The sequence below is a fragment of the Chenopodium quinoa genome, unplaced genomic scaffold (assembly GCF_001683475.1).
Source record: "Chenopodium quinoa cultivar QQ74 unplaced genomic scaffold, ASM168347v1, whole genome shotgun sequence".
Lineage (NCBI taxonomy): Eukaryota > Viridiplantae > Streptophyta > Magnoliopsida > Caryophyllales > Amaranthaceae > Chenopodium > Chenopodium quinoa.
In genome coordinates, this window is record NW_018744626.1 from 4,429,263 (window position 1) to 4,443,393 (window position 14,131).

A 14,131-nucleotide genomic window follows, 5' to 3' on the forward strand; every position below is an offset into this window, starting at 1 on the left:
GCGTGCATCGCGCGCGTTGGCCACCCTAGTATATAAAAATGAAGCAAATGAATTGAAACGGATTGAGGGAGTATATTATATATGGAGTACTAGTATCAAACTATTATGTGAAGAATTGAACTACGTACTGAAGACACAATTTGTGTAAGTGTTGAGCAATATATGAAAATATAAAAGCGCGCCCCTGATAATTATGTCGTTGTGCCTGGCTGTTAGGGCTCTCAACCACACGAATAGTGGAAAGCCCCCTTCTACTCTTCCATTTGATTGATTTGATTCAAGTTCCGTGCTGCTCGCTACTCTCCGATAACAAACTCAGTTTCTTTATGTCATATACTCCCTATGTTGTCCTCATTTTATTGCTCTATTTGACTTTTTACGGTTTTCAAAATGTGTCTTAAAAGATATATAACTTTATTTTTATATGCGCAAAAATTATAAAACTTGATATATATTAGAGGTGGGAAACGTGCTGTGTTGGGCCGCCATGGGACGTGCCTGGTGGTGGCTCGTGCCATGCCGTGCCCGCGTCTTGCGTGCTATGCCAGGCATTGGGCCGCCCATAGTATTTTTCATTTTTAATTTTTTTTAACAACATTTAAAATGGATATATTATTTAAATAATTTTATTAATTATGTTTATGTTTATTAATTGTTTTTTTTTATCATTCATATAGAGTTATAGTTCTTTATTATTATTTATGTTATTTTATGGTTGTGTCGGGCCGTGTCTGGCGAGCCAAACTACCGTGCCGCCTGCGGGTTCGTGCTGTGCTCGTGCCAGATTCTTTAAATCGTGTTCACGGAATGACCTACTCCTCGGTCACCGTGTCGTGTCGTGCCGTTATCGGGCTCGTGCTGGGCCAATCTTGTGGGCGGCACGGCCCATGCCCACCTCTAATATAAATTAATAAAATATAGCACTGTCAAATTTCAAGCCGTAACCGTTTAATTTCCCAAAACCAACCGACCTGAATGAGAACCGAATCGATTAAAACTTAAAAACCTACCCAAACATATTTTCGTAAACCCGAAATCGAACCGATCCAAATAATGTTAAACTGTATAAGAATCAAAGCAGTTCTAAACCAAACTGAAATAAAACCGAACAGAAAAAGAACCAAACTATTTCTAACCTTAAATTGTTTTATTCAACTCGAAATCGTTTGAATCGGGAGAAAAACTATTTACACCGAACCACTAACAAACCACAAGCCGTTTGCACCAAACTGTCTATAAACCAAACCACTTATAAACCAAACTGTTTATGAACCGAACCATTTACAAACCGCTTACTATAAGGGAAGATTAATTAAAATTATTACGTTAAATTGTATTTTAAATGAAATCTAATTATGCACATATGTTACTATGGAGTACATTATTGTTTCCCCTGATTTTTTTATGTAGTTATGGACTAAACAAAAATAATCTTTGTCTTCTCATTAAACAACATCATCAAAGTGCTTCATATTGTGCTCGGAATTATGTTGGACCAAAGCTTGCCCGATCAAATTCTTATGATGTATTATTGTAATTCTCAAACTTCTTAGAATAGATGATTGCATCATTTGATCTTTTAAAAACACATTAAAGTCAATACAAAAACTATAATAAGGAATATTATTAATCAATTTATCAATTGAAAAAGAAACTTGAAAAATTCTAGCTTGAAACCAGCAGACCCAAATGTGAACCGAAACGATTAAAAATCGATCTTTTAAAATCGAAACCCGACTCGAACTGTCTTTTAGAAAATCTGAAACAAACTGATCCGAATATTATTCCGTACGTATGAGAACCGAATCCATTAACGAACCTAAATGAAAAATCGAACCGAAAAAATATCAAACCGTTTCTAACCTGAAACCGTATGAATTGGGATAAAAACCGTCCACACCGAGCCGTTAACAAACCGCAACCCGTCTGCACCGAATCGTTTACTACCCGAACCGAATTAAAACCGGTCAAGAATAAACTGAAACCGAACTAATAATAATGTGAACTGAACCGAAACCGATCCATAAGGCACTTGAACCGATTTCAAACCGGCCCGTTTTCAAACCGAAGCTGAATTGCCAAACAATTTTGACAGTTTTAATAAAATATATAATGAAATGATTAGATGAATCTAATAACCCCTTTTATATTATCTGCTATTGATTAATGAGAATTTATAGTTAAAGTTATTGAAATCTAACCCTTTTATTTACAATGGAACAAAAAAATGGAGATGAGGAAGTACATGTTTGTGGTATTTTTGAACTATAGATGCATTTAGTTTGTTTCTCTAGAGTTTGTATAAATTCTTTTTATAACTTTAATCGACAATCGTATATCATAAATATGACATACATTTTTTTTAAAAAAATTATAAATCATCATAAGATCGAATTTCTTCCACCAGTTTTTTTATTTTCAACCAATAATATTTCTCTAAAAATATGTTCATAGCTAGTTGCCTTCTTGCACATTTCTATATTGCTCCTTTTGAGCAAAATCATGTTTTTAAAGAGCTTATGAAGTTTGAGAGAATGTAAGAAAGATATAAATAAATATCAATAAAAGAGTAATTATAAATGTATATTTTATGTTAAGGTTTAGTGCCATCATATATCATACTCCAATCCCATCCATCCATCCATTTGTAAAAGTTACTCTCATTTGTCTTCTTAATTATCTTAAGGGCCTGTTTTCATTGACTAAACTGAACTGAACTGAACTCGGCTCCTTCCTTGACTTCCGAAGTGGACTGAACTGAACTGAACTCGGCTCCTTCCTTGACTTCCGAAGTGGAACGATCGAAAAAGGTCGCGCCTATCAATAAGGGTCGTATGCTGACTCTTCTTTAATTTCTGGTTGGACTTCTACTTCTCAATCTGTAGTCGAGCCGTAAGCGGAAAAGGCCAAGATTAAGATGCCTATTTTGCTGCTGATGAAATTGTTAGAACTGAACTGAACTGAACTAAACTGAAATGAATATTTTATAAGAGAAGGAAATTAGGAGCTGAACTGAACTGAACTGAATTTCAACGTATGAGAACAGACCCTAATCATTTTTAATGCATGTTTTAACAGTGTTATCTTGTAAATATTTCCTTAATTCTCACGAGTTAACTCCGATAAACTTTTCATTTATGATAATTTTGAAAAAGAAAACAAATGAATATTAGATAAAAATAAAAATGAAGTATAAAGTACGGTTAGAGAAAATGGATTAAAAGATTTATATGTATGTATGTAGCCGCCGTGAAGATCGCTAAACATATAAGCTAATGAATACAGTCCCATAAAAAAAATGCAATCCCATAGTTTTCACCCTGTTTGCTAACATGCTACTCAAGACTAAACAATGTTAGGTGAGATATATATCCATTACTAACATAAAAAATAGCTCTTATTTCCTGAAAAAGAGATAACTTATGATTTATTTATTCATATCGATCAATTTAAATAAATATCTAAACAATTTAGAGACAATTCAGACAAAGAACACACAGAAAGAAAGCATGTAGTACATAATATTTAATATTACTAATTTTGGGTATCTTTTTGTCATGTGCTCTTGTTATACACTTATACTATCTAGGGGTGAGCAAAAAATCAGGGTACCCTGAATCGGAACCGGAACCTGTTAGGAACTACAGGTTCCGGAACCAGAACCTGTACAAGAGGTTCCGGTTCCGAGTAGCAAACTGGAGAACCTGTTGTAATAGGTTCCGGTTCTCAATTTTTTGGAACCGAAACCTGTAGGGTACCCTGTACCTGATAAAAGTATCACTTAATTTCAAATTATACACTAATTCTTACTCAATTTTTAAATAATAAATATCAAAATTACAATTATAAAAATATATATATATATTAAATTTGTTAGACAACTACTATTAGTTTGTCTTATTTGCAAGTTGCAAACATTATAAATTAGTGACCAACCAATTTTTTATTAAAAATTCCGCGAAAAAGTTAGTGAGTATATTATAATATAGGGTATTCTGAATCGGAACCGGAACCTGTAGGTTCCGGTTCCCAATTTCCAGGAACCTGTTCAACAGGTTCCGGTTCCGATTCTCATTTTGAGGAACCTGTTGCAACAGGTTCCGGTTCCTGAAATTTTTATAGGGTACCCTGTTATGCTCACCCCTAATACTATCTGGAGTATTATTAGTGTAACATATATTATTAAAAATACTTTATATTATAACTATTTCCCAACTTATGTATACGTACTATGTTGTTAACCATGGTTTTGCTTCACATATAAGACATTCCAACCAATCCAAAAAGCAAAAACGTAAAATCTTACAAAAATAAAAATAAAAATAAATATAAATAATCCATGTGAAAAATAATTATGAAAATAAGAAAAAGAAAAAGAATCAAATTGAAACCAAAAAGGTCAATTCCATCTTGATAGGGCCAATTAGATGGTGCCACGTCTACTTCAAGGGCCATATATTTAATGCTAACGATAAAAGATTTTTTTTATATAAAAATAAATACAGAGTATATAATTAATATTATAAATATTAAAAATACTTTATGTTATAAATAAATAAAAAAGTAAGTGGGGGACTAGGAAAAATATATGTGGCTGAGAAATACTAAAGATGCTGACATGGCATCCAATTTGATTTTAAACGGATCAAAAACCCAAAACCTGAGAATGCCAAGTTTGCACCACCATATTTCTTTTCTCTTTCTTCTCTTTCTCTCTCTAAGAATAAAAATACCCTCTTCTCTGAAACGACAATCATTTACTCACTAAACGACCTCCTTCCTTCCTTCTAAACCGCGATTTTTTAGGAGAGAGAATAAGGCCGTGTTTGGTTAGGTGGAAAATTATATAAAAAAAATTAAATAAAAATGATGGATCCAGCGATTAAATTGTTTGGGAAAACTATACCTGTTATTGGAGATAATGAATCACCTCGTTATGATTCTAATGAGAGTTCTAATTCTGACCTTCATGATGTTGATGATAAGGTATATATATATTTTTTAATTTATATTTTTTTGGTTTCAATTTGTTTTTTTTAATTGTATGTTTGATTGATTATGATTATAGTTAATTTGTTCCGAAAAGATGGGGTCGGCTACATGAACGAACCAAGATTGTTGTGGTCGGGTTTTTTATTATGGATAAAAAATAATGAAGGGGTTAATTTTTGTTATAAAATTTTTAATAATGGATCTGGGGTTGTTTTTTTGTTTTGATTTTTACCCATTTTTTGGATTTGGGATTTGTTTAGTGGGTAGATTTTACTTGCTTTTTTAAGTAGTTGGTACTAGCTTTACTCATCAATTAGTCAATGAATTTTAATTTTATTTCCTCAAAAAAAAAAAGAATTTTAATTTTGATTTTTGAGGTTTATTTCACTAAATATTGAGTAATATAAGAATTATTAAAGAAAATTTAATTTAATTTACAAGAGTAGTTTTTTTTTTTAATTATTATTGAGAAATAATATTGGTCTATCTATTAGTAATAATAAAATGGAAAGTGCAATAATTTAATAAATACTTTTTTTTTTTTTTTTTTTTTTTTTGTGACCAAATTTAATAAATACCTTAGTATTATTTGAAGTTTTGAACACTCAATTATTATTTTTTTTCCTTTGAAGAAACTATAAACAGGGAAAAATAAATTGGAATTTTATTCAATTTAATTTATTTTGATGAATTATTATGGTTTTTTTTGGGTAAGTGGAGGATCTTTGATCTGTAACGAAGATGGAATTTATGCTTGAATTTCCAGAAGGTTCATTAATGTGATATAGTTAGCTTTTAAAAATCTATTGTTTGGTTGAATCTTTTGACATCGTCAAATTTTCATTAATTTTTTCTCTTTTTTCTCTTTTCACATTACATATCTTCTCACCTACTTAGGTTTCCCCTTGATATATATCATCTCAATTATGGAGTGTATAATCATTAATTGTTCTTCCCCAATTATTTTTTTACTAGTCATAGAAATTCACAAGTCCACTTTGAATAGTAGCAAAAAGAACAAAACTTGTATGATTTGGATCATCAATAATTAAGGGAGTAGCTTGTATGAACATCTTCATTTTTGCTAATGACATCTTTTTCATATATGGAATTACTGAGTTAGTGAAGTCTTGTATGAGACGGTCTCATGAGAACTTGTTGTAAGTCGGGGTTGACTTTTTTTACTTTTTTGTTTATCGAGGGGTAACTTTTAATGTCACCCAATAAGGTAGTCTAAGATGGCAATTGATCCTCAACATGTGATTCACTGATTTGTAATCAAATCTCTTAATAAATGTTCTTTCATTATTTTTGTAGGGGTGGGGAGTGTGTTTACTCTAAATACAGTAGTTGGTATTTTGTTCGAGCACTATAACAATGATTGACAGGAAGAGCTTTCTGAATTTCAGGAATCCACAGAAGATGCAATGGAGATCGAACAGTCTGACGATCCTGCACCACCACCTGAGGAAGACTCCACAAATCCACCAATAATGTCAGATACTAATGACAATGAGAAAGCACCAGATTCTGAGAAGGAATCTGAAGAGATGGATGAGAAGGAGTCAGATGATCAGAAGAGTTCGCAGCAGAAAACGTTGAAGAAACCGGATAAGATACTCCCATGTCCTAGGTGCAATAGCATGGACACGAAGTTCTGCTACTACAATAACTATAATGTCAACCAACCTCGACACTTTTGTAAGAGCTGTCAGAGGTACTGGACTGCTGGTGGTACTATGAGGAATGTTCCTGTAGGAGCAGGAAGACGAAAGAACAAGAGCTCTGCATCCCGATATTGCCACATCACGGTTTCTGAGGCTCTTCAAGCAGCTCGTCTTGATGTTCCAAATGGAGTTCATCACCCGGGCTTGAAAACCAATGGAACGGTCTTGACCTTTGGACCAGACAATCCCCTGTGTGAATCAATGCTTAACATTGCAGATAAGAAAGTCTTGAATGGCACCACTGCTACTCCTAGGAATGGGTTCCATAACATGGACCAGGTTGTTTGTAGGAGCAAGGAGAACGGGGATGATCGATCTAGTGGATCAACAGTCACCACAACGAGTTCAATGGATGAGAAGGCAACGGCAGGCCAACAAGGGCAAATCAAGCCAAACTTAAATGGTTTCACCAATCAAATGCCCTGCTATCAATGGCCTTACATGTGGAATCCGGCAGTTCCTGTACCACCATTTTTCCCTTCAGCTTTCCCTATGTCATTTTACCCCCCTCCTCCTTATTGGAATGGTGCAATGCCTTGGAACTTTCCTTGGGTGTCTCCATGTCCCCCTGGCCAAAAAAGCCCGGAATCCAACCCTAATTCCCCAACTCTAGGCAAGCATTCAAGGGATGGAGAAATGCTTAACCAAAGTGAGAATGAAAAGAGCATAGGAACACCCACTGTTTTAGTACCAAAGACATTGAGAATTGATGATCCGGATGAGGCTGCCAACAGTTCTATATGGAGTACTCTTGGGATTAAGAAGGGTGACTCTGTAAGTAAAGGAGGAGGTTTCTTCAATACCTTACAGTCAAAGAAGAAAGACGATGATTTACACAATATAGACGTTCCACCTGCATTACAGGCTAACCCTGCAGCTTTATGTCGGTCAATGAACTTCCAAGAGAGTGCTTGAAGGTGAAACCGAAACTTAACAAAGGATGAGTTTTCGGAAACTTCACCTACATGTATGGCTCAGAATATTAGTTGATGAGCCTATTATAGATTATTAGTGATCCTTAACCAGGGAAGTGGAAGCAGGGAACAAGTTTCTGTTTAGGGAAGGGTTGGAGCAGAAGCAGCAACCAGAAGCATGTCATCATCTTGTAGAATTATGCAGAGTTTTTTTTTTCTTCTTTTTCTCAAATTTTTCTTGTTTGTGATCTTGTACATAAACCTCTTTTTGAAGTGTTTTGAGGTATAAATAGAGTGGGTGTGACAGATACATTTAGCTATACTTAGCTTCTTGTTGTAATATATTCTATCCAATAATGAAAATTGCCTTTGTTTCACTCCCTTTTTAGATGTTTCTGAAGTACCACTTCTTCAGACTCTGCATGTTTATGCAATTTAAGTTAGTGCCAAAATTGTTGAATCCTTTTTTTAGGAAAACAGAAAATCAGAAAATATCTATGCAATGTACAAGTGTTAGGTTGAAATTTTGATGAATTTCAGAGCTTTTTTGCCTAGATATAATTAATTGTTATCCAGAGAAAGATAATGTTACCAGAAAAGAATTTTTTTTTTTTTTTTTTTTTTTTCTAGTGAATATCTAAAGAGATTTTAAGCAGCCAATAATGACTAGCAGGAAGTACTAGAGGGGTATGAGTGACAGTTGTGGAAAGATGTTGAACAGTCTGTTGATAGCTGCCAAATCAAATAGGATGATAACTGTTTAAGACCTTTTTGCTGTGTTTTGTTAGCTATCTGACAACAAAATAATTGATGGTCCATGCTTGCAGTCTTATATCCATCTCCTGGAGAAAAGTTTGAGTTTGGGTAATTTTGCTTAAAAATCAGCGAAAAGACTAACTGTTAGGTATCTAATGATTATTATGATCACGGAGTATTTCATCGATTTGATAGTTAATTAGGTAACTATAATATGTTAGCCTTTTCAAGTTTTCTTTTAATTTAAATTTGTTCTACTTATTTACATTTGGATAAGCTTAAAATTTAGATAACAATGGTATACTCCCATTTTCTAGGAAAATAGTGAAGAAAATGAAAGAAACAAAAAGAAACTCAAAAGAAAAGACAATCATTAAAAAAAAAACCTTGTAACATTAATACATGTATTGTAATCATGTTTACACTCGAATTAATTAAACTACAAAATAGGAATGCTAACTAAGAAAAACCTTGTGAGCAAATCTAGTCCATGAATTGATAGATAGTGTATACAATCCGGAGATACTCCAATAGTTGAGATCGGAGTATCATCTTTTAACTCGACTAAAATAATAAAATAATATGATATGTCATATTCCCATCCCTTGTGTCTTCATTGAAGCCAAAAGATTAAGATTATTATTCATTCAACCAAGAAAATGATGAATATTCCTAAACAAGGAGTAGAAAAACTGTGAGGCAAAAATATGATATGCCAAATCATAGTGGTGAACTAAGGGGGGTATGTGACCCAGATTTCTCATCAACTAAAAAACAGTCAGATATTTTTTCAAAGTATAAGCAAATGTAAGCCACAACTTGTATTAAAAATATTAGTGTAAATGGGTCCCAAGCATATAACTTATTCACAAGTGCTTTGGCTTTTCTTTTGCTTTCTTTCTCTTTCTTCTTTTTCTCTTGCCTTTTTATTTACCTTTTTATATAGAAAATGTGCTCTTTCACTATCATGGATATATCAAATGTCCACTCACTTTTCTTTTTTTAAATTTTTTTATTACATTATTTAATTAATGTACAGTTTTTTTCCCCTTTCTTTTTGTGCATTTTTGCTTGGAAGTTTGCCCAATGCTTAAGATTATGCAAGAAAGTTCAAGAAACTTTCAAAGAAAATATCTACTTTGAGACCTTTTTTTTTTTTTTTTTTTTTAAAAAATGTTTTCTTTTTACCTTTATAATTATCTTACTTTATATGAATTTAATTTATTTTGATATATAATATAAGTATATTATGTAAAATTAATTAGAAAACTCAATTATAACTATTGGAATTTACTTGCACTTATTTAAGATTAAGCATAACAATTATGGATGACTGTACACGTGAAATTTCAAGGTTACCATTTACGTTGTCTTATGTATAATTTTCCTTCTCACATCCCAATCATGTATGATGACCTATCTTAGACCAAAAATGAAAGGAAGTTAAAGCAGTTTGATCCCCTTAACCTCAATTATAATCTTTGATCACCTAACCACATCGTTACACCTTTTCATGCACATTTTAGGAAACAAATCAGTTATTATATTTAAATAATCTAAAAAAGGTTAATCTCTACGATCGTAAATAAGATCTGTCATTGATTACCCGAGATCCCAGACCCCTAGTGTTTCTTGGCCCTGAAGAATGTGAGATTCATCCTAAATATATATATGTGTTGGAAACTGCAATATAACTCTATACCAACTACTAAGGGCATGTTCAGATTTACTGAGTTAAACTAAATTGTTTATGAGAGAAGAAAATTAAGAACTGAACTGAACTAAACTGAAATTAAGCTGAGGTGAACGGACCCAAAGTATGTAACAGACAATTTGTTTACCAAAACTTTCTTGATAATTATTATTAATTAAAATAATCATCCTAGAAAGTCAAATGAAAAAGGATTTATTTCATATTTTCACTCCATGCTATTAGGGGTGAGCGTAACAGGGTACCTTATAAAATCTCGGGACCTGGAACCGGTACCTATAGCAACAGGTTCCTAAAAATAGGAATCGGAACCCATTCAACAGGTTCCTCAAAATTGGGAACCTGCAGGTTCTGGTTCCGAAACAGGGTACCTTGTGTTTCAATCTAAGCTTAATAGTCGTTTGATAAATTGTTACAAAATTTAAATGTTCACAATAAAATCTTACAACTTTAATACAATACTACAAATATAACAAACCAGCACCGATTATCTAGAATATTTATTACAAAATCACAAAAATACTTATATTAATACCATTAATTAAACCTTTAAGAGTAAGATGAAAAATGATTAAGAGGGGGTAGAGAGGTAGAGGGCGGCTTTTATACAATTTTGATAAAGGGCTTTTGTATTTGGGCCTAAATTATAGGTTTCGGTTTTTTGTATATATCCTACAGGGAACCTAAACTAACAGAGTACCTTATAGATTTCGGGTCTAAAACTTTATTACTCGAAACCTGTTATAACAGGTTCTCAATTTTATTACCCGGAACCGAATCCTAATTTATAAAATTCGGTTCTAAAACCCAGCCCCGTTCCTAGAAATTTATGGGCCCTAGGCATAATGTAAGAAAATGGCCCCTTACGTAAACAATTTTTTTTACACGTAATAGCTTTAAATATAAGACAATGAAAATAACTTAAATTATTTGAATAATAAGTCTCCATACACAATACTGGAGTAATAACTTTGCATAATATTTCGGTAATTGAATAAATATGAAACGGTGTAATTGGAATATTAGAAGAAGAAGAAGAAGTTATATTGCATAATTATCTCCACCTAATTGACATCTAAGTAATTTAATATTAATTGCTAACTAAATGCATTTATTATCTTTTTTAAAAGTAGCTTATTTTTTAACGAGTAAAAACTACAGTTTAGACAGTTTAAATTCTACCGCTATGCAAATTAATTTTTTTTTTGAATTTATGGGCCCTTTCTGGCGTGGGCCCTAGGCGGTCACACTCGAGGCCTACCCCTCCGGGCCGGCCCTAAAAACCTGCGATTTTGAACAGGTTCCGATTCCAAATTAGGTTACCTTCAATTTTTGTTCAGCCCTACAAGCCATAACTCCACATATGACTTTATGACTTTATGATCGAGCAGACAAATATCACGTGAATGTCCTAAAATAAATAGTCAAGCTTCTCTTCTTAATTGTTATCCTACAACTTACATCATGCTAGTTCATCTGATTTTGCCTAAAATTATTTAATTTAAATTTATTTAAATTTATTAATTATTTGAACTTATACTATGTATTACTTTATCTAAACTCATTTTATTTAGTATTTTATAAATCTATTTTATCTAATATTATTTTATGTAACTTTATTTTATCTGAAATTATTTGAACTTATTATATATTTTTAAAGTAATTAGGTCTGCTAACGCGCGTATCATAGTTAGTCATGTCCGAAAGTTCTTTCGGCTTGACGTTAATAGTAACGTCAATTAGGAAAAATATGTAAACAAATAGTTTAGGGGTATAAATGTCTACAAGCTATTTTTATTAAGGGGTTTTTTAAAAAAAAAAAATTAACATCAATGAGAAAAAAAAAGTAAATAAACATCTTTGAGACATAATCGTCTTTAACACTATTCATAAAGTGTGGCCATAATTTTAAAAGGGGTTAATACATAAATAAGCGCTATTAGGGGCATAATAGTATCAACAGTATTAAAAAGTTTTTTTTTTATTTTTAATTTTTTTTTTAACAGACACAATTTATAAGAGTTTGCTCATACTTTTTACAAGGTAGAGTTAAATTAAGATAAGATAAGATGAAACAAATAGATCCTCAATATAGACCAGTACTTCATATTAATCTTAGCTTGGATGATTATGGGCTAGTTCTGATTTACTAAATTGAACTGAACTGAAATGAAATGATTGGAGTTGAATTGAACTGAATTGAGCAGAACTGAATTGTTTATAAAAGAAGGAAATTAGAAATTAAACTGAATTGAATTGAACTGAATTGAAATTAAGTTGAAGAAAACAGACCTTAAATTTAATTTTAGCTTTGCAATAATGTCACAATTTGCCACTCCAACATGCATAAGAAATTAAACAACTATATATTCACGTAAAGCTATGCTTAATTCAAATGAACTCGTGTGAAGTTTTCTAATTTGGTAAATTTGACCTAACTTTGAACTAATTTGTGCATTAATGCATAAGATAATAAATTATCAAATGAGAGCTCAATAATTAGTTTTGTATCAATATATATTTTTCAAATATAAACTTTTTTTTATAGTATTTTAAATCACGAAATTAAAGATATTCAATGATAAATAACAAAAATAAAAAAGAATTGATGTGACAATTATTTCTTAATTAAGTTGAATTAGATGAAGCCCGTGCGATGCGGTTTGTTTGAATTTTGTAAAATAATTTTTTACATATATATCTATGTGCTAAAAACTGTTAAATATTTAGATAAAATTCATGATATTAAAAGATAATATTTTATATTTAATTATTTTAAACTGGATAATCTCATTCACTAATTTTGCTTACGTCAGTTAAATTATTTAATTCTAAAAGAAATGAAAAATCTCGTATTTAATTGGCTACCACTGAAATTTATTATCCTTGGTGGCGCGCTGAAAAAATTAAATCCTACTTTACTCTCTAAAAATTCGGGAAAAGCTCCCTTATATATATATAAGTTCATGATGAAGGTATTATGAAAATTACAACACTCCACCAAAAAGAAAGCTAATTTGAATTTAAAAGAAAATCAGTTCATGATGAAGGTATTATAAAAAAATCGAGGTAGACTTGCCCCTTTATAAATTTAAAAATATGTGCTAATGATAAACATACAGAATTCAGACAAATTTTTTAAAAAAATCGAATCAATTAATAATTAATATTAATAATCTATACTAAAAGCGAACCTAAAGTGACACTTGACATGATGTCATTGAAAAGTTTCCCGCCTTGTTTTTTCTTTCTTTATTTTTTTTTTTGCCAAATTTGAATGACTTCCAATTTTTAACCTACAATAATACTTATCTCCATTTTAAAAACACATTTAATCCAATCATACTCAATTTTTTTTATTATTATTTTTTAACATATATTTTATATAGTAGGAATCTTTTAGTTACAAATTTAGTAACATAGATTAAAATTAAGGTATTGAAATACTTCGTATATCATTATCCAAGATTATTATAATATTATCAATTTTTTTCCTTCAACTTAAAATTTATTTTAATTAAAAATAGAAAAAAAATATTTTGGTAGCATACTTTGTATAAATATTAAAATCATGCATAATGTGCATAAGCACAACCAAACAAAATTATTTTATTATTTTATACTCCTCCATTTTTTATATGTTATAGTTGGATTTGCACATTTGTCCAGAAACAAGTTTAACCATTAATATCTTTAATTAAAGAAATAAAGACTATTATTTTGTTACAAATATTTTTTTTTTGGTAAATTATTGTTAAATTAACATCATTCTTTATAATTTTTGTTATAAGTTTAATTATTACCGCGCATGGCACAGGACTTAACCTAGTGTACAAAAAAATAATGTACCTCTATTATAAAGTTACTCTAAAATGATCAAAAGTTACTCTAATATGAATAAAAGTTATCATAACATAAATATAAGTTATGAAATATTTTTATAAATAAAAGTTACCCAAAAAATTGTAAAAGTAATCTCCGACGTACAGTAAATTACTGTACACCGGATGTATACAAAATTTACTCAAAAA

General features: G+C 31.1%; 1 protein-coding gene across 1 annotated transcript; it reads left to right on the top strand.

The window, feature by feature from the left end:
• The first annotated feature begins 4,648 nt into the window (after positions 1-4,648).
• Positions 4,649-8,014, top strand: LOC110700605 (cyclic dof factor 3-like). The gene is made up of 2 exons (XM_021878164.1): positions 4,649-4,986; positions 6,402-8,014. Exons 1-2 carry the CDS (start codon positions 4,867-4,869, stop codon positions 7,632-7,634), a joined length of 1,353 nt encoding a protein of 450 aa, XP_021733856.1. The 5' UTR covers positions 4,649-4,866; the 3' UTR covers positions 7,635-8,014.
• Positions 8,015-14,131: the final 6,117 nt, after the last annotated feature.